General features: G+C 48.9%; 1 protein-coding gene across 1 annotated transcript; it reads right to left on the reverse strand.

Annotated features, from left to right (window-relative positions):
- Positions 1–1,247: 1,247 nt before the first annotated feature.
- Tubb6 (tubulin beta 6 class V) lies at positions 1,248–14,993 on the reverse strand. The gene is made up of 4 exons (XM_087895955.1): positions 14,838–14,993; positions 14,168–14,276; positions 12,559–12,669; positions 1,248–2,712 (listed from the first exon to the last, which is right to left on the reverse strand). The coding sequence occupies exons 1-4, from the start codon at positions 14,892–14,894 to the stop codon at positions 1,646–1,648; spliced, it is 1,344 nt and encodes a 447-aa protein (XP_087752081.1). The 5' UTR covers positions 14,895–14,993; the 3' UTR covers positions 1,248–1,645.
- Between the last annotated feature and the right edge of the window lie 6,325 nt (positions 14,994–21,318).

A 21,318-nucleotide genomic window follows, 5' to 3' on the forward strand; every position in this document is an offset into this window, starting at 1 on the left:
GTATGGTTACTGCTGTCAGTCTCCAGCAGAGGGTTATAAAGATTGCACAACCACAGATTGACTCCCGTCTTCAAATGACATTGTTTGAGCTTAGAGATACTGGTTATTTTATTTTTTAAATTGGATCTACTCTTTAGCCCACTGGCCTGGAAGTCACTGTGTAAGTCCACACTAGCACTGAACTGACAGCGGTTCCCTGCTTGATTTTCTTTAAAAGATTAATTTTTATGTTTTTATGTGCATGGGTATTTTGCCTGCATGTATGTCTGTGTACTCCATCTGTGCCTGGAAAGAAGAGCGTATCAGATCTCTGGAGACTGCAGTTGTAGACAGTTGTGAGCTGCCCTGTATGTAGGTGCTGGGAATTGACCCTGGGGTCCTGTAAAGAACAGCTGGTGTTCTTAACTCCAGCCTTTATTATTTTTAAGTGTCGTGGGTGTGTATAGTATAGTGTAGGTACCCACAGAGGCCAGAAAGTATATCAGATCCCCCCAGAGCTGGAGTTACAGGTAATTATGAGCTACCAGACTTGGGTGTTGGTAACTGAATTTGCGTCCTCTGCAAGAGCAGTGTGTTGAGCCCATGTCTCCAAACTCTTTAAGTACTGGGATTATATAGTATGAACCACCATGCCTATTTTGTATTTCTTTTTAGCTGCATCTTATAAAAGGCCACACTGTCCCTCCTTTTCTCCCCACTGGGTATTTCTGGGAGGGATAGCTCAATGGAGACTTGGTTGAGGCTGTAAGGCCTGCTTAGTCATGAGCATACCCTCATGATGAACTGTAGCAGTGACTGTCAACAGCCTGGGCTCTTTGACAGAGACATAATGGAACTTGGGCCTTCAGTGCCTGCCTAAGTATCCAATTCTTAACTTTCCAGGCAGGTAAAGCTGAGACATTCCACCCTTAAGCTGCTATGCCTGCTTCAAGTCAAGTGCCTGGGACTTCTCCTACCTCACAAGAACAGTAATAGAGGTGCCATTGTCCTGGCAAGCCTTGTGAGACTTCGGGGCAGGAGAGTAGTGTCTCCTGTGTTGGGAAAACGACAAGGTTGCACATATGGGGTGTCACCTCACCTGCACAGGAATGGGTATGGCAAAGCTTAGCTGCACGCTACCTGTGAAGCCTGACCCACAGCAGACCCTTTTCCAAGATAGGTGTGATTTATGGGGATCTCACAAAATAGGTTTCTGAAAAATGAGAACTACGTATCACATTGCTTCAATGAAGTTCAAGAGACCAAAAAACAGTTAGCATTTTATTATGAATGGATTGTCACCAAGTTCCATTTTGTGTATTCAATTAAGGCAAAACTGTGTGGCTTTAGTTTTTATCACCAAGAATGAAAAACAAATCCTTATTCTAACTCCCCTGTTAACTCTGATGGCTGAGCACTTAACGGAAGGTGGTTGCTATCTTTAGCCTTGTACAGCCCCTTAATTTGCTCTCAGTGTTTCTGTACAAAGCCACCCTGGTCTGGTGGGACTGCCAACTCTCCAGCAGAGGAAAGTGCTTGTTCCAGATAACCTGGGGAACAGTGCAGTGTTTGAGAGGGGCCTGTGACATGTGTAGACCAGGTCAGTGTGCCCATACCATCAGGGCTAAGAAAAGAGCAAGTGTACACTCTAGCATCTTAAGGCTCCCTATTCGTTGATCTCTTCTTCATCCTCATCTTCAAAAGCCTCTTCCTCGTCGTTAACCGTGGCGTCCTGATACTGCTGATACTCAGACACCAGGTCATTCATGTTACTCTCAGCCTCGGTGAACTCCATCTCGTCCATGCCCTCACCGGTGAACCAGTGCAGGAAGGCCTTGCGGCGGAACATAGCCGAGAACTGCTCCGAGATGCGCTTGAACAGCTCCTGGATGGCAGTGCTGTTGCCGATGAAGGTGGAAGCCATCTTCAGGCCCCGTGGTGGGATGTCACACACGGCCACTTTGACGTTGTTGGGGATCCACTCCACAAAGTAGCTGCTGTTCTTGTTCTGGATGGCCAGCATCTGCTCATCCACCTCCTTCATGGACATGAGGCCCCGGAAGACAGTGGCGACGGTCAGGTAGCGCCCGTGGCGCGGGTCACAGGCAGCCATCATGTTCTTGGCATCGAACATCTGCTGTGTGAGCTCCGGCACTGTCAGGGCACGGTACTGCTGGCTGCCCCGGGCTGTGAGTGGCGCAAAGCCGGGCATGAAGAAGTGCAGGCGTGGGAAGGGCACCATGTTCACAGCCAGCTTGCGTAGGTCGGCATTGAGCTGACCTGGAAAACGCAGCGATGTGGTGACGCCGCTCATGGTGGCAGACACCAGGTGGTTAAGGTCCCCGTAAGTGGGCGTGGTCAGCTTGAGAGTGCGGAAGCAGATGTCGTAGAGGGCTTCGTTGTCAATGCAGTAGGTCTCGTCAGTGTTCTCCACCAGCTGGTGCACGGACAGCGTGGCATTGTAGGGCTCCACCACGGTGTCTGAGACCTTGGGCGATGGCATCACGCTGAAGGTGTTCATGATGCGGTCCGGGTACTCCTCCCGGATCTTGCTGATGAGCAGGGTGCCCATGCCCGAGCCCGTGCCACCGCCCAGCGAGTGTGTGAGCTGGAAGCCCTGCAGACAGTCGCAGTGCTCACACTCCTTGCGCACCACGTCTAGCACCGAGTCCACCAGCTCCGCACCCTCAGTGTAGTGGCCCTTGGCCCAGTTGTTGCCGGCGCCTGTCTGTCCTGCAAGATAACAAGATTCCAGAGGGGACCTGCTTTCCTCGATCAGTATTTTCAGAGCATAAGAGATTAGAGCAAAGAAACAGGAACCAGGCAGAAGGTACCCACCACAATGTCTAGAAAACACATGAGCAGGTACCTCTTTAGATAGGCCAACCTTGTACCCAGGGGGCCCTGCTCACTAGAAGAGTGCACTTACTAGCAGAGGTCCTGGTCCTGGAGTCAACCCCAGGACATTAAACTAATGACAAATAGCAGGGCAGTGGTGGTGCACACCTTTAATCCCAGCACTAGGGAAGCAGAGGCAGGTGGATCTCTGTGAGTTCGAGGCTAGCCTGGTCTACAAGAACTAGTTCAAGAACAGCTAGGACTGTAACAAAGAGAATCCCTATCTCAAAAAAGAAACAAAACAAAAACACCAAACAAAGTAATGACAAATCTATATATAAACATTTAAGGTACATTTGTCTTGACCTAGTAATGTCATTTGTTTTGAGTTAGTCTACCTATGTAACCCAGATTGGCCTCAAACTCATGTAGCCCCATCAGGCCAGGCTCTGATCTTACTGCTGTTATTTCTCTATTTATTTAGACAGGGTTTCTCTGTATAACCACAGTGGCTGTCCTGGAACTGACAGAGATCTGTCCGGCTGATCTTTTAAAATAATTTTGGCATATGATCAAAGTTCAAAGAGGACATGATATACATGATATTTACCTTCCCTCTTTTGAGCTTTCTGAATTTTGCACTAATTCTAAAAATCCCAAAACACTTCAAAACCCCTAACTTTTTTAGTATGGATCTGATGCCATGAGTGGAAAATTCCATACCTGACCTCATATGAGAGGCATTGAAAATATTGTATAGCACTACCTTTGGGTTCTGTGTATAAAGTGTGAAGTAAACATAATTCATGTTTGCTATTCCACTGGCAAGGAAGCTTCTTATACACATGCAAATATTTCAACAAAAATGGTTTTAAAAATTTTTGGGCAAAGGATTCAAAACCTATGCTGTATACAAATACTCTTTTTTTTTTTCCAAGACAGAATTTGTGTATCTGGCTGTCCTGAAACTAGCTAGCTCTGTAGACCAGGCTGGACTTAGAACTCAGATCTGCCTGTCTCTGCCTTCCAAGTAAAGGCATATGCCACCACTGCCTGGCTACAAATACTTATTTTCTTCTCAAGATAGTAATTTTGTTGCTTGGTTTTTTTCAGGCAGGGCTTTTCTTTGTAGCTTTGGAGCCTGTCATGGATCTCACTCTGTGGACCAGGCTGGCCTCGAACTCACAGAGATCCACCAGTTTCTGCCTCCCAAGTGCTAGGAATAAAGGCATGCACCACCATTGCCTGGCGCCATAATGATTTTTTTTAGGTTTATTTGTTATGTATACAGTGTTCTACCTGCAAGCCAGAAGAGGGTGACAGATCTCATTATAGATGGTTGTGAGCCACCATGTGGTTGCTGGGAATTGAACTCAGGACCTCTGGAAGAGCAGGCAGTGCTCTTAACCTCTGAACCATCTCTCCAGCCCCCCCACATAATGATTTTTGATGTGAATGGGGCACTTCATTTATTACCCATTTTTCTAGGGTAATATTATTACACATTTTTCTAGGAACTAAGTACTGATTTTGCATCTGTAATTGAAGACCAGCACAGACATTCCTACCCTCAAGTTACATTCAGCCCAGTTGTGGAAAGGAACCTAATATACCTACAAAAAAATTTGAGTTTTTATCAACAGTTCATGTGGCTAGGAAAAAATCATCTAGTCAGTCTGTGTTTTGTAGAGCAGCTCATTCTACAGACAAACTTAACAGAGAAACTTTTCATTTCCTGAACACAGAATCAATTGTGTGTGCTAACATCTAAGAATGTGCATAGAAATCCCCAACCATTTACAACACTAGTTATCTGTCTAAGGATATAGTCTCATGGCCACCATGAGGCTGAGGGGTCCCCATTGTTACACTACGCAGTGTTTGGACAAGGCATGTGAAGACCCTCCGAATTCACTCTGTGATGAAAACTTAAGCCCATTTCAATATTAAAAGGTAAGTTTGCAGAGGGCACCTTGGCCTGACCGTGGTGGCCTCCCCCTCTGACTTCCCACCTTCAGGCAGGCGTTCAGACTCTCCTGCTATCCATGCCCCAATGGGTGTGGTGAGGATCTAGACAATCAACAGCAGCTGAACGGCTCCACAGTGATGTGGGCAGACACCTGCTTCACGACTACCACACCTACTGGGCGCTGGGCCCTCTAGCCTCTCAGGTAGCCATTTTCTTGCTTTGCTTTTCCCTGGTCTAACCTTATCTAGGTTGGGTTTCTCTCTTACAAACAGGAGGTCTCTGCTATCCTGTCCAGCTGTGCTGTCCAGTGGAAACTGGCTGCTTCTCTTCTCTGGGCAGACTCTAAGATAGACACCATGAACAGAAGCCAGGACAGGAACTCAAGGCAGGAACTCAGAGGCTTAGAGGCATGAACTGATACAGAGACCATGGAGGAGAGCTGCTTACTGGCTTGTTCCTCAAAGCTTGCTCAGCCTGCTTTCTTATAGAACCCAGGACTACCTGTCCAGGGGTGGTACCACCCACAATAGGCTAGATGCTTCCACACCAATCATTAATCAAGAAAATGCCCCACTGGTTGTGATTAGTCCCAGCATGCAGGAGGCAGATCTCTGAGTTGAAGCTAGCCTGTTCTAGAGAGTGGGTTTCAATACAGCTAGAGCAATACAAAGAAACCCTGTCTCAAAGAAAGAAAGAAAATGCCCCCTGGCTTGCCCATAGGCCATCGCAGTTCTCTCATCCCAAATGACTCTGGCTTAGTCAAGTGGATAAAAATGCTAGGCAGCACAGATAGCCATTGTCCTTTCTGAGGACCCACAAATTCATGTCTACCTACCCCTTCCCACAGAAGTGAGCAGGCAGCAGCCAGGCCAGAGCCCAAGATAGGCACTTAGGCTTGACCTTGTGCCGGGAACTCAGTGTAGAGCATTGCTTCACAGAAGGACGGCACACACTGCCAGAGCCTCGGCCATTCAAAGTGCAGAAAGCATGGAAGGCAGCTGCAGGCAAGACGCAGAACCTTAAATCAAACTTGCTCAAGTTGTAGGTCTTACAGTGACTGAGCTCCCCCAGCGACTCAGATTCCTCCCTATTCATAGCACAGATTAGCAGCAAAGTATTCTCTACTCTTGACAAAAGAAGGAAGCTGGCGACTTTTAAAAAAAATATTTGCCACTGTCTCATAGCAACAGATCATCCCTGCTTAAATATTTGGGGGTCATAAGTTGACCAGCAACATGATGCATTGGGCTATTAATCAGTGACTCCAGCTTGTTAAACACAGGCTGCAGCCCTGGGGGTTGGCAGGCAAGCTGCAGATGCCTAGGGCTTCCTCACAGTCCTCTCTCTGCTTTTCCTCCAACTCACACTGGGTGAAGAACTGGCCTCCCAGCTCCCCGTGCTCCCTGGCTCTTTAGCGAGGCCTCCATCTGAAGGAAAACTGCAAATCCACAGAGGGGCTTTAAGGAAACAGCCTGTCTAGCTCTTAGCTTCCTTCCCACAGTCTCCTTGGCATAGCTGCTGTGCAACCAGCAATTAACAAAAGCAGTGTTGAAAGCATATGATCATATCATTGGGAATTCACATGTAAGTAACTCACTTTTTAAAATTATATATTACTAATGCAACTAGTTCATCCGCTCCCCCTTGGATTTTTTTGAATGAGTCTGTGTAGCTCTGGCTGTCCTGGAACTCACTAGGTAGACCAGGCTGACCTTAAACTCAGGGATCCACCTGCATCTGCCTCCCAAGTGCTGGGATAAAAGGCACGTGTCTCTGTTTTTTGCCCAGCACCAATTACGTTCTTTAAGCCATTTCAAATTATATCCAGAACTGAAACAACACAGGTTGTTGATTCAGCCTTCTGGTGCTGGTGACAGGCCTTCACACACACTCTTCCACTCACTAAGCCCACTTGACAATGGTCTATTTTAATTTGCCAAAGCTACATAAGAGCTGTGAACCAGTTAAAATGTATCACTCCAGAGTCAACTGTAATTAGACAATTCCAAATGAGGACTTGAGTTCAGATCCCCAGAACCCACATAGAATTTGAGCTCACTGGCCAGTTGATATAGCCATAACAAAAAAAGGAATGGAAAAATAATAGACATTTTAGACAAAGGACAATTTGTGTGTTTTAAAGACAGGATCTCTGTAGTCCAAGCTACCTTCACATATATAGACCAAGCTGTGCTTGGATCCAGTGTCCCTGCTTCAACCTTCTGGGTCAGTTAAGAGCCGCCACACACAGTTTATTATAAATAAGTCACAGCTCTTAATTAAAATAAGGTCCAATTTGTTAAATTAAGGATATTTTATATCAGAACAACTTGTTTAAAAATTTTAATTCTTAGCCAGTAGTGGTGATGCATACCTCTAACTAATCCCAGCACTCAGGAGGCAGAGGCAGGCGGATCTTAGTGAGTTTAAGGCAGCCTGGTCTACAAAGGGAGTTCCAGACAGCCAGAGCAACACAACACAGTTAAACTCTGCCTCAAAAAACAAACAAATGAACATTCTGGACCGGGCATAGTGGCATAGCCTTTAATTCCAGATCTTGGGAGGCAGAGACAGGCAGAACTCTTGAGTTTGAAGCCATCTTGGTCGCACAGAAAATTCCAGGCAAACGGCTACACAGTGACAGATCCTGTCTCAAACAAATTCCTAACAGGGAATGGGGGTGGGAGTTGAAGAGATGGCTCAGTGGTTAAGAACATTTCAGAGGACCGGGATTCAGTGCCTGACACCCACACCAGGTAGCTCACAGCTGCCTATTAACTCCAGTTCCAGAGGATTCAATACCTTCTGGCCTTTGTGGGTACCCACACACATCTGACACACTGACACACACACGGGGAGAAGGGGGGAGAGAGAGAGAAAGAGAGAGGGAGATGAAAAAATAAGCCTGGGTATGGCAGTATATTCACGTTCCAGTTCAGTCAGAATTTGGGGGAAGAGCTTTACATGCCAAATGTCATTTTCTTTGCATGTGTGTGTGTGTGCGCTTTACATGCCAAATGTCATTTTCTTTGCATGTGTGTGTGTGTGTGCACACATTGTGTACCTGTGTAGTATGTAGTGTGCAGGCTAGAGGTTGAAGTGTCTTCCTCACTTAGTGTTTTGGACAAGTGCACACCAAACCTGGAGCTGACTGGTTCAGCTATATTGACTGGCCAGCAGATACCCAGGGCCTTCCTGTCTCCACAGGTACATACCCACTATACACAGCTTTTTTTTTTTTTAACGGTCTAATAGAGCTTAGCCCTCATGCCTATTCAGCAAGCCCTTTATGACTTAGCCATCTCCCCAGCCCCTAAATGCCATTTTCTAACAGTTTCAAGATACGCCTGGTCCACCAGACAACTAAATGACAACATGGTCTGCCTCGATTTGAGTTTGCTCTTGTTCATCCACGCACCAAACAGTTAAAACATTGAGGACAGGCCTTTCTTAAGCTCCTACTTTATGATGGGCAGTGGTGGCACACGCCTTTAATCCCAGCACTCAGGACTCAGAGGCAGACAGATCTCAGTGAGTTCGAGGCCAGCCTAGTCTATGAAGCAGGTTCCAGGACACTCAGAGCTGTTACATAGAGAAACCCTGTCTCGAAAAACAAACAAACAAACAAAAAAAAATTAACCCTCCTACTGTTCAGTTTGAAGAAAACTGGCAGCTACAAGGAGCTGCCTTCCCACAACCCAGAATTTGGAATGACAAAGTTTCATAACAGGGCTGCAACTGGGGTACAACACCCAGGCCAGGTGGTCTGCCTGGACTGAAAAGGAAAAAAACCTGCAGAGAAGCCATGGCTATGCTGTCAGCAAGCCATCGCCTTTGTCACACACCTCCAAGGAACCTGACCTTTTCTTCAAGACTTAAGGCAAGTAAAGGATGGGGATAACACGGTGACTAGCCACACTTCCACACATGTGACGACAGACCCCATCGACATTCCAGAAATCCCAGTGTAATCTAAACATCATAAACAGTGCCAAGCCAGAAACAAGCTTCCCGTGTTCTCTCAAAGAGCAGGAATGGGGTACGTGCCTCCTTCACGGGAAGTGTTTGGTCAGCCATTTGAACACAGGTCTTCGGGATTCTCTGGGGCCAAGTCTCACGTGCTATGTCTAAGATTCTCTTTTGGGCGTTGACACTTTATACACAGAACAGCCGCTTTCAGGGTTGTTTTGGTGATTCCTGTAACTTTTTTCCACTTGGGTTATTTTTGTGGTCCTGGGGATCACACCCAGGACTTCCTCTATCCTAAGCACAGCTCTGCCACTGAGCCACACCCCAATCCTGATAAAGCAGTTCTCAAAGCACCAAGGCACTACTAGGAGAAGTGCTGGGATAGCAATTTAAATTTAAGTTCAGGTAAAGGCAGAAGTAAATTGCGCTGTGGTGGCCCTTAGGCTGTGGGAGGTCTGGTCAAGTCTTCTGAGATGTTTATTATACTTTTGAGAGTCTACTTTGAAATCAAAGTCAGAAAAAGAATTTCCATGGACCAATATGCCCATGTTCTTTTTAAAGAAAGATTTATGTATGCACCTATGTATGTTAGTGCATGCATGTGTGGATACATACATGCCCAGAGGCCAAAGAAGGGTGCACTTAGTCTCTATCACTCTGTTCATTCAAGGCAGGGTCTGTCTCTCTGGACCTGGGGCTTCTTTTTTGTGCCCCTCCCCCACACCCCAGGCTGAAAAAGCCAGCAAGTCCCACAACCCTCCTGCCTCTACTCCTCTTGGAGTTTCCATCACAAGTATGTGTGGGATGCTAGGCTTGATGCCTGAGGGCTGAGATCCGAGCACCAGGTTCTCGCACCAGGGACACCAGGGACAGTAAATGCTCTTAACCACTAAGCCCATTTCTTCAGTTCTCACAGCCATCTTTTGCTTGCTCATTTAAGGCAGGGTCTCACACAGCCCAGACTGGCTTCTAACTCCCCAACTCTCTGCCTCATCTTCAAAATGCTAGGATTTCAGGCCCGTGCCCCACTCCCAGACCATGACAGTACTCAGTGTGTGAGTGTATGTGTGGATGCATGAGAGGAGGCCGGAGAGCGATGCCGGCTCTCTTCCTCATCCAGTTTCTGACTTAACTGCAACTCTCTGATTGGGTTAGATTGGCCGGCTGAATAAACGCAGGTATCCACCTGGCTCCACCCCCAGCACTGGGATTATAGGTACGCACTGGAGTACTAGGCTGTTGGGAATCCAAATTCAGGCCTTCCTGTCTGCACAGCAAGCTCTCTACCAAGGAAACCCTCTTCCCAGCCACCTTATTACCGTATTCTTTATAAGGGCAAACACTGCTTCCCTATCAAATAGCTATTGAGAACTGGCCTTATAAAGTTAAGAATTAATTACCATTAATTACCAACTAAACTACAGATCTTAGAACTACACACTAACATGGAGTATGGTTTATAATATTCCATGAAAAAAATCCACATAATGGTATAATTAAAACAGAGGAGAAGACAACCAAAATAAAGACAGGTTAAGGCAGACCCCAAAGCTGACTCTGAGTCTCTGGAGATGGACAGCAGGAGAGAACGATTTGTGTACTCTAGTCTGCTTTTCTTTCTGAGACAGGGTCTTTCTAGATAGCCCTGGCTGTCCTAGAACTTGCTATGTAGACCAGACTGCCCTCAAACTCAGATCCACCTGCCTCTGCCTTTTGTGCCACCTGGCTTATAGTTTAATTTTTTTTGATAATGTGAAATAAAGGCAAAGTAAAAAATAAATGCTAGTTTAGAATCAAAGGGTTCGTAAACTGTCTTTCAGGGATAGAGACATGGAGGCACTTCCTTTCTTAGATTTAATTGCCAGAAAGAAAAGAAAGGAAGGGAGGGAGAGAGGGAGGGAGGGAGGGAGGGAGGGAGGGAGGCAGGCAGGCAGGGAGGGAGGGAGGGAGGGAGGGAGGGAGGGAGGGAGGAAGGCAGGCAGGGAGGGAGGGAGGGAGGGAGGGAGGGAGGGAGGGAAGAAAGAGAGAATGAATTTAGTTGCCAGAAACCCAGAGTAAAATGAGTCCTTCAGCTGACCTGAGCTCCCCCTCCCGGCTGACCGCACTTGTGAAGAGCCCTGCTTTAATCTCTACACAGCATCAACCAGGCCTGGAGGCAATGGCGCTAATCCCAGCACCTGTGGGGGGAAGCAGCCGACTCAGCTCAAAGTCATCCTCAGCTGCATAATAATCGGCTGTGGCTACATGAGACCCTGTCTCAACTCAATCACTACCAATCTTCTCGCCTTGCTAGAACACCCAAAACACTGCTCATCTGAGCGTGTGTGTGTGTGTGTGTGTGTGTGTGTGTGTGTGTGTGTTGAAAGAAAGAGTGGGCCAATATCCCTGTGTACACCTTGAAGGTTAGAGGACAGTCTTCCATTGGTTTGAGATAGTCTCTTGTTCACTGCTTCAGCCTCCAGGCCCCCTGCCCGTGGGCCTCTGTTGAGTCCTGCACCCCCCTCTCATCTCTGTCGCTGCCACGTCTGCCTCTATGTGAGGTCAGGGAACTTGAAATCTGGTCCTGCTCAGGCTAAGTGCTTTACCTACTGCTATTACCTCACCTCAGATTCTCATAAGAGAATTCTTAGAACTTCAGGGTTCTTGAAGGGGCCCTTCCTGTCAGAATCTAGGAAATGCTCCACCTGCCTTCAGAGACCATGAGATAGTCATGTACCACTACAAGGATCTTCTGCCTTCTTCAGAGCAGAGCCAAGCACAAGTCAGAGGCAAATCGCAGTTTCCATGTGGGAGCATTTCTGTGACATCCTACATACCTACCCATTCATTTCTGTCTCCCTAGGGACCAGAGAATCCCCATGCAAGTTAGACAGCCAGTCCAAAGTTGTGCAGGGAATGGAGGGACCAGAGGGCCAGGGGCAGTGTCCGAGACTCTTGACTGGGACCCTATCTGCCTATTCTATCATAATATGCTCTTCCTCCTCCTCCTCCTCTTTTTCACACACGGTCTATGTAGCTCTGGCTGACCCAGCTCTGAAACTCAGAGTCTCCTGCCTCTGCCTCCCCAAAGCTGGGAGGTGCAGCATTGGTGTGTCCTATAACACCCCACAAAGTAGTGTTGTGTTTTTAAACAGTGACACCTGGAGTTTTGCCTTGATTGTTTAAGTGACTTTGGTCTACAGCTTTCCCAAAACGATGTTTTGAGAAAACACGGCCTCATAAAAAACACTGCAACTCTGGGCTGGAGAGATGGCTCAGAGGTTAAGAGCATTGCCTACTCTTCCAAAGGTCCTGAGTTCAATTCCTAGCAACCACATGGTGGCTCACAACCATCTGTAATGAGGTCTGGTGCCCTCTTCTGGCCTGCAGACATACACACAGACAAAATATTGTATCCATAATGAATAAATAAATAGATATTAAAAAAAAAACACTGCAACTCTCACTATTTCCTCTCAGCAATGGTTCAGGTAACAGGACTGCCTGGTACCCTGCAATTACACTGTGTCTGCCCAGGGCCTTCTGAAGATGGGGCCAGGAAACAAATTTTTCATACCTTCACTCTCTATAATGCTTGTAGGCTAGGAATCGCCCTTAGAATTCTCCCGTTCCCCTGGAATACACTCTGATGGCTCAGCCTTCCTAACCTGAAAATTCCAAATGCTCCAAAACCTGAAGCCTTTTGACTATCTCCTAGGTGCCGCAAGTGGAGAGTCCCAATTCAACCCCTGGGTTCAACCTCTGGCACCACAATAAATAAATAAAAATGAAATAATAAGAAAAGCAAGCAAGACTGAACCTACCGAAGATGAAGTTGTCAGGCCGGAAGAGCTGCCCAAAAGGCCCAGATCTCACACTGTCCATGGTGCCTGGCTCCAAGTCCACCAAGGCAGCCCTGGGCACATACTTCCGAGCTAGAGAGGGGAAAGGCCACAAGAGTTACTTCCAGGTTCCTGGAAAACTGACTTTTTTCCATCGGTCCCACCGGCTCAGAACTGACTGACTGGGATAACCAGAGTCGCTTCAGAGAGGGTACTGTGACTTTTCTCTCAAAAGAATCTTAACCTTGGGATGAGGAACTACTAGGCCCATAAGCAGGACCAGTTGGAAACCGACCGTCCTGCCTACATCATATCTATGGTATTTCCCAGTTCGCCTTGGCCACTCCTTTCCTATTGGACAGCGGCAGTTCTCTAGCTGTGCGGAAATAAACAAGGTCTGTGGCAGCGAACTGGCCTTACGTCTGCTTTTTGGCACCGGCCCCATTCAAGTGTGTGAATGTTTGAGCAGTCAAGCTGTGTGCACAGCTCCTCCCTGGTGCCATCCCAGGGCCTCTGTGATCCTAGAAGTTTGCTCACTTAAGTAAGAGTGTGTCTGTGTAGCCCTGCATGACGACAGCTGGCTATCGTTCCCAGTGAGGGTGGGCTTCAGAGGACCTCCAGGAGGAAGGGCTCCGCACATAACCAAAGAGAGGGACGGGGGTCACAGAGGTCACCCCATGGTTAAGAGGAAGTGCAGTGCACACTGGCGTTTCTCTCAGAGCTCCAAGAACCTCCCTCCAAACCTAGGAGTTCCACGGCTGCTTGTACGAACAACTTCCCATGATTCGTGCCTACCGCCCTTCCCAGCTCTGGGTGAACAGGTGGGAAGTGACTCAGAATCTGGTGACTCCAGGGGGTGTCTAGGATGTGCTTTCAATGTCATGCCACGGAATGCCTGCTCATGTCATTTCTGGGTACTCTCCCAATGCCCTGGGATTTTGTTGCTTTGAGAGGTATGTGCCACATTTTTAAAACAAAAAATTGCTGTAAAAATACTGTTGAGAGGACAGAGGCGCTGTCATTCCCACACTGGGATTATCCAGGGTCTGAAATTTTACTAATCTCCCTATTAATTACTCAGAGCTGTCTGCAGTTTTAGTGTCCAGCAAACATAATTTTAGGTGAAGGACCAGAAAAATCATTTAAACAAGTGCTTCCCAAAATTTTAGCCGAGCATTCCTAATAAAAGCAGCATTTAAAGCTTGCTACAGTCAGTTACTCTGCTCCGTTCTGTAAAGAATGGCCTGGAAGTGCTGAGGTGATGATTTCACAACCTCAACGGATTGTCTGGTTCGAGCCTTCGGGATAGGCGGGATCCCAGAGTTTGAATAGACCTAAGGCGGGTTTCCGCTGCAGGGGGAGTGAGGGAGTGGCCGGGCATCAACTCCATCCCGCCCGAACTTTTCCCTAAGCGAAGTTCCGCCGCCGAGACCGCACCCCGAGCGCCTCCCTCTCTAGGTCTAGCCCGGGGTCCCGGCTGGGGATGATCGGGTGCTGTCAAGGCATGCCCGAAAGGCAGCAGGGAAGGCCAGGTGCCGGCGCCGGAGGCCGGGTGGCGCGGGGGTTGACGGCCCGCAGCCGTGCGACTCACAGGATGACTCATTGTAGTAGACGCTGATCCGCTCCAGCTGCAGCGCTGAGTCGCCCACAAAGTCTCCAGCTGGGTCGATGCCGTGCTCATCGCTGATCACTTCCCAAAACTTGCGGGGGAGCGGCGAAGGGACAGAGAGTCAGACCAACAGCTCAGGGAGCCCCCGCCACCCTGGGACATCCCACCCCCCACCCTCGCCGCCTCGGGCCCTGCGGCCAGCTCTGTAGAGTCGGCTCCCCGAGCCCTTAGACGCAGATGCAAACCCAGGATCTGAATCCCGGGTCGGTGCGCTGAGACCCGTGACCGAACCACAGGGGTTGACCGCAGGAACCTGGGCCCACTCCATGAGGGCAGCTCTCGAGGGCGCGCCCTTCGGGACCAATGACCCACTCTCCTGGTCGGGGCCCCAGAGTGCACTCTCTGGAGTCCGCAGCTGGGACTGGTGGCCCACTTCCAGCCGGATCCCGGGAGCCGGCTGCTGGGACCGGTAGCCCACTCTCTGTGCTGGATCCCCGAATCTGCCAGAGGGGAGACAGGGCAGGCTCTCGGGGGTTTTTTCCCCACCAGGAGTGCGCAGGGTCAACTTGGCTCCCAGGAGCAAGGCGAAGTTTTCCGAGACCGGCGACACCCACTGCCCACCCACGGGAGCGGAACGCGCGCCCGGGCCCACCTTGGTACCAATCTGGTTCCCACACTGTCCCGCCTGGATGTGCACAATCTCCCTCATGGCGGGCGCGTCTGCGCTCGGGCGCTGGCTCTCCCGACGGCGGCGTGACTGCGACCGCCTGCGCGCTCCCGGGACTTGACCCCTCTCCGTTCTCCGCCCTCCATCCCTCCTTCCCAGCCAATGGCAGCGGGCTGTCCCGCTTGCTGTCCCCGCCCCTTCCCCAAAGGCTAGCGGGCTGCTCCTAGCCCTGGGCTCGCGGTCCCGACAGCTGGAACCCTGGGCGCCGGGCCGGGAGGAGCAGGGTGGACTGCTAGGACTCCCGAGGAGGCGGTGAGGGGAAGCCCAAAGCTCTCACTGTACCACCCTTTGTTGTCCCCTCGGTGCTGTTGGTACCCGGAGGAGACTGGAACCCGTGGTATTGATCACATGCTAACCTAGTGAGTTACAACGCTCCCAGGAGAGCTGAGGGAGCCAACCATAGCCCTGCGGGTGGAAGGCGACCTTTGGGACCCGACGTGGATTCGTGGGTTCGTTCGGGTGTCTCTCTATCCCCGGCACGCCTATTTAGTTTGCTCCTCTCCAGAACCATCCATAAAGTGACTCCACACTGTATTTGCCTAACAACAGCCTCCAATTCCTAACGAGCTTGAAAAGCGTTTGGCCACGAGGGCTGGGCTCGCTCTCACCCTCACTCCCTCCCTTTTGAAACAAAACAAAACTGAGCACAGGCGCACAGGCGCAGTGCTGCTGGAGGAAGAGGACTAGGAGAAAAGCGACCCAAAGAGCTTGCCTTTCTAGTCTCATCGAAGGCAAGGGACCACTCGGAGATGATGGAGTGCCAACTGTGATGCCCTAGGCCGCAAGTTTCTGGTACGATGATGGCTCCCGAGTGTTCTTGGCCTCAACAGATGACTTTACCACTGCTGGGCATTCTTTCATGGAGGCCGCCCCCAGCCCTTCCAGCGGGCTGTCTCATCTTGTTCTCAGATGCCCCCACTAACCCATAAGGAATGGTCACCGGCAAGAATGATAGGCATGTCCTGCCACCAAGGCACATAGAATGTTCTGGAATCTCACAGGAGGCTTCTCTGGCAAAGACCTCACCCAAGGCCAGGGGAAAACACCAACAGGTGAAAGTCAGGGTGTCCTAGGGACTCAGGAACGAGCCCTGGGAGGTGGCTGGGATGACTTGCTTTTCCATCCTGGTGATAACACTTGAGTTCTGTAATAACACGCCCAGGGCTCCAGGCTCCAATCATGTCCTCATTTGCGAACTGAAAGGCTTATCCCGGAGACCAGCCTCTCGGTGGCTCTCAGATGCCAGAATTCTTTGGCACCTTTAGTCTGTGTAGCCACTAAAGACTCCCAGGTGTTCTCCCATGAACGCTTCCTGTCAAGGGAATCTGAAAAACTCCTGGATCCTCCTGAGCCCAGGCCAGTCAGAAATGCCACACAAGGAGGCAGCAGCAGGATCGGTGATTTGTACTCGTGGTTTCTTTTGAGATCCGTGAAAACTGAGGAAACCCTCGTGTGGAGCTGGGGACTTACTTGGTAGAATGTTGGCCTAGAATGCAGGCAGGAAGCCCTGGGTCAAATCCCTGGGTGTGGTGCTACGTGCTTGTTTGTATTCCTAGCGCTTGGACATTTGAGATCAGTTTAGGCAAGATATCACATTTGAGGCAAACTTGGGCTATATGAGACCCTACCTCCAAATATGAGAGACAGACCGGGATGGGGGTGATGAATGTGGATGAACATGTGTGTCCACATAGAATCAGCTGAAAAAAAATGGAACCCTGACAGGGAAAATGCCTCCAAAAGATTCATCTGTAGGTCATTTTCCTAATGGGTGATTGATGGGTGGGGCCACTCTGGGTTGGTGGTCCTAGGTTCCATCGGAGAGCAAGCTGAGCAGGCTAGGAAGCAGCGCTCCTCCATGGCCTCTGTAGCAATTCCTGTCCCCAGGTTTGAGTTCCTGCTTTGGCTTCCATCAGTGGATTGTGATTCAAAATATGTAAGCCAAACAAAACCTTTCCTCCCTAAGTTGCTTTTGGTCACGGTGTTTTATGACAGCAATAGTAACCCTAAGATATGTATTTACTTGTCTTTGAAAGGAGGCAAAAGGCATCTAAAGATATTTTTCTTCTAGAGCTTTTCAAACGGTTCCAAATTTGGGTATTGTTTTACCCACTGGATCCCTCCCAATCACCCCAGCACTGTTCTCCTGCTTTCTTGTGGTCCCCAGACCTCCCAAAGCAGAGATCTCCAGTGATATTCCTGCAGAAGTTGGGAAGAGGCTGCAACCTTTCCCAGGTGCCCTGAAACCCCCGAGGCTGAGCCGATGCAGCTCCCTGTTTGGGGCATCAGAACTCTCATCTTGCTGCACTTGCTCAGCGTAATTACTAACTCCCAGTAAATGCTACCCTTTCCTCTTGCTTGGGGCGGAGGCTAGGGTAGGAGGTAGCCATAGTGGAGCTGTGTAGTTCTGGGGCGGTGGGGGATGCTCTTCATCTTTAGTCACTTGAGCAGTTTAAAGGACACTAATCTACTTTTGCTGAGTTAGCCATTTCTACAAGGTGGTCCTGGGCTCTGAGTTGAGCCTGTGGTTTCCTGTGGGGCTAGAAAGCAGATGCCAGAAAGTCTTCCACAATGACTAGGATTCAGTAAGGGACAGTGTGACTTACTGGGGTTTCTGGAGACCGCCCGACCCTGGCTTACATTGTGGTGGGAGAGAGTAAGAAAATAATTAGATATTCTGCTGGATGTTTTCGGACAAAATTCAGAGGATTATCATAATACAAGTAGGACTTCTAGCAGATGAGAAAAATGAAACCCGGCTTACACCCCATCATCTTGCTAACAATCAGATGAAAGGACTCTATCCTATGCCTGAGGCTTGCCTAGGATGCTGAGGATGTGGAGCAAGAACACACAACCGATATCTAGAGAGCTGGGACCATAATTTATGCAGAGCATGTGCTTTGCATTAAAAAGGCCTGAAGTTTAATCCCTAGCATAACATACTCACGTATGCACGCTCACAACTGTACACACACACACACACACATTCACTTATCATACACAGTGTCTGGAAAGCAAATTTGGAGCTCAGTCAGGGGGACAGCACTGATAATCTCACCTCCAGTCCCTTCCTCCCCACGCCCAACCCCCCAACACTGGGAAGGGTCTCTCACCTGATACTGACCATCCTACATCCAATCCAGGTTTATCCTCCAGCCTCCAGGAGGAAGAAGAGGCCCTGAATGCAGTAAGCTCAGGAATCCTGGAGTCTGGGCTCCCAGCAGAGCCTAGAGCAGTGATCAAAGCTCAAGGAGGACTTTGCGGTGGCCACGGTTTTATCTTCTCTTGGTCTAGGGTAGCAGTGGTTTTGACTCTGACCCTGGGCTACTGCCAGGAGCCAGAGCTTGCTCACCCCACCAGCTCCATGTTTAGCTGTGGTACGCTTTCCTGGTACATGGTGCCTTCCATAGATCATTGTCCAAACTTAATTCTCTGGAAGTTCTCTAGGCCCAACATTGATGTGGGATTCCCCTCTGTGTGCTGTGGAAATCACTGGTTAATAAAGAAGCTGTCTTGGGCCTGTGATAGGGTAGAACAGAGCTAGGCAGGGAAAACTAAACTGAATGCTGGGAGAAAGGAGGCAGAGTCATGGAGAAGCCATGGAGCTGCTGCCGGAGACAGACATGCTGCAACCTTGCTGGTAGGACACGACCTTTGTGGTAAAATATAAAATAATGGAAATGGGTTAAATTAAGATACAAAAGCTAGGGCTGGAGAGATGGCTCAGAGGTTAAGAGCACTGACTTTCTTCCAGGGATACTGAGTTCAATTCCCAGCAACCACATGGTGGTTTACAACCATCTATAAAGAGATCTGATACCCTCTCCTGGTGTGCAGGCAGAACACTGTATACATAACAAATAAATCTTTAATTTAAAAAAAGATGTAAAAGCTAGCCAATAGGCCAAGCAGTGGTTTTAATTAATACAGTTTCTGTGTGGTTATTTCGGGAGTCTGGGCAGCCGGGAAATGAACAAGCGGCCTCCTACTACACACCATGAGGCCCTGTCAGTGAGCACGTGGATATAGATATGCCCCACTTCAAGTCCATCAGCCTGAAATGACCTGGGGTAAAGGGCAGCTGCAGAGGCTCACAGGAAGTCACAGATGGAGCCCAGCAGCTGCCTGTTGCATGTTACCTGAACAGTTACATATTTACTCTTAACTTACCTATTCTGAGCCTGGCCTCAAACTCAGGATCTTGTGCCTCAGCTTCCTACATGCTGTAATTGCGAGCATGTAGCTAGGTGGTGGTGGTGCACACCTTTAATCCCAGCACAAAGGCAGGTAGATCTCTGTGAGTTCAAGGCCAGCCTGGTCTACAGGGGCTAGTTCCAGGACAGCTAGGACTGGCTGTTACACAGAGAAACCCTGTCTCGAAAAACAAAACAAAACAAACCCCAAAAAACAAACATGCCTATCTCTTGTATACTTATTTTACTTTTTTTTTTTTTCTTGAGTGTAGCCCTGACTGTCCTGGAACTCACTTTTTAGACCAGGCTGGTCTTGAACTCACAGAGATCTGCTTGCCTCTGCCACCTGAGAACTGAGGTTAAAAGCATGCACCACCCCTACCTGCTCCATATTTTACTTTTTGCAATACTGGGGATGAAACAGGGGTCTCAGCTGTGCTACCACTGAGCTGCACCTTCAGTGCACCTGTTCCATTTTAAAGGATTTTGTATCAAGGAATTTTAGTTTCTAAAAAAACAATAACAGCAACAAAAACAAAAAACAAAACAAAAAAGCCACTTAATTGGCAAATGGTTATGTATATGTGTCACATGTTATATTTGCCTGGATACATGTATACATCATAAAATGATCAAATCGGCCAGGTACAGCGGGATATGCCTTTAATCCCAGCAATTGGGAGACAGAGGCAGGTGGATCGCTGTGAGTTTGAGGCCGACCTGGTCAACAAAGTAAGTTCCAGGACAGCCAGAGCTGTAACATGGAGAAACTCTGTCTCAAAAAAACGAAAATAAAGAAAAAAAATCAAATCAAGTTAATTAATACATGTTCCTTCACGTGCCATTTTTCTAAGGAGAAGTACACTTCATATCTGCTCTCAGCAAGTTCAAGGATGAGATCCACTTCTTATCTGGTGGCGCTTCCGCAACCACTGCCTTGGACTGCCTCCTCCAGCCGAGCCTTTGCTTCCTTTGACCCACCTCTCTACCCTAACTAAGCCCCTTCCTCTGTTTCCAAGGAAGCGGGCAGATCCACGAAGTACATGGTGGGTCTGGTGTCAGAATGGAGCCCTGCCCTGCCCAATGGCATAGCTGTTGCTATTCTCAGGTTAGAGCAGTGTGATTAGCCACGCTCGCCCCCCACAAGGTAATGACCATTATCATTCTGTTGTACGGGTGTGAGGGTCATGAGACCCTTGCCTGAGAGTCCAGTACCTTCCTACTCTGGCCTCCCCACAGCCGGCCTTAGAGTCCCGTAGTTAAACCAGGGAGAGGTTATTGACTGGGGTAGGCCTCGGTGAGTTGTCTCCATGCTGAGGTAGGGCTTGTCGGTGATGGAGCTGTCTGAGAGTCATCCATGCTCTCCAAAGTGACCCCAATAAATCCACTGGTTCAGCAAGCTGGACCTGAGTGAAATAATTTCTCTGGTCTGTTGGCGTCCTATTAGAATGAGCAGTACTTGCGTGTATCTCCCCAGGAAAAGTTACACAGCAAGCGCGCATGCGCATGTGGAGGGTGGGGCTGCGGCAAATCCATCCCGTGATGGAGGGTAAGGGAGTGTCTGTGCTGTGCAGAGAATGCTGGGGGGCGGGGTTGACCTAGGACTGCAACCAATGGCTTTTTCTAAACCTAAATCCCAGTCTGTAGCATGGCTCGGGAGAAGAGTCTGAACAAGGTGACCGAATCCTTCCTGAGATTCTTGGTCCTCAAGGAACCCCTAGTTTCCCCTCTGTGAGACACAGATACGAGGATTCTTGAGCCAGGTGTCCTGGGCAGCACTGGCAGCTCCCAGTCAATGGTGGGGCCTTTCTCCTGCTCCTTCATAAGTCCCTCTTCTAGTGTGTACACACACACACACACACACACACACACACACACACACACTGGATGCACCCATCTGAACTGAGGAAGGAGTCTGAACTGTGGGAGAGGGAGGGGCAGAAGCCTAGGCAGAGAGAAGTCCAGTGAAGTCAGTCTGGGATATCTCAATCAGGTGATTTAGGGTGAAAAGAAGACGGGAAAAAGTGCTTTAACCTTTTTATTTTTATTTCCCACCCCCACCTGCTGTGTGTGTGTGTGTGTGTGTGTGTGTGTGTGTGTGTGTGAGACTAGGCATAGAAACAGAGTATTCCACATTAGACAAACATCATTCATGTTAGATAAAACATACCATTGAGATGTAACTCACATGTGTGTTGGTGTCCAAGTTT

Source organism: Myodes glareolus, chromosome 13, assembly GCF_982192425.1.
Source record: "Myodes glareolus chromosome 13, mMyoGla1.1, whole genome shotgun sequence".
Lineage (NCBI taxonomy): Eukaryota > Metazoa > Chordata > Mammalia > Rodentia > Cricetidae > Myodes > Myodes glareolus.

Coding starts and splice junctions, on each gene's coding strand:
- Tubb6 (XM_087895955.1), bottom strand. CDS start 14,894: ATGAGGGAGATTGTGCACATCCAGGCGGGACAGTGTGGGAACCAGATT. Junction 12,670..14,167: donor CTACTACAATGAGTCATCCT/GTGAGTCGCACG, acceptor TCCCCTCTCTAG/CTCGGAAGTATGTGCCCAGG. Junction 2,713..12,558: donor GCCTGACAACTTCATCTTCG/GTAGGTTCAGTC, acceptor GTTATCTTGCAG/GACAGACAGGCGCCGGCAAC.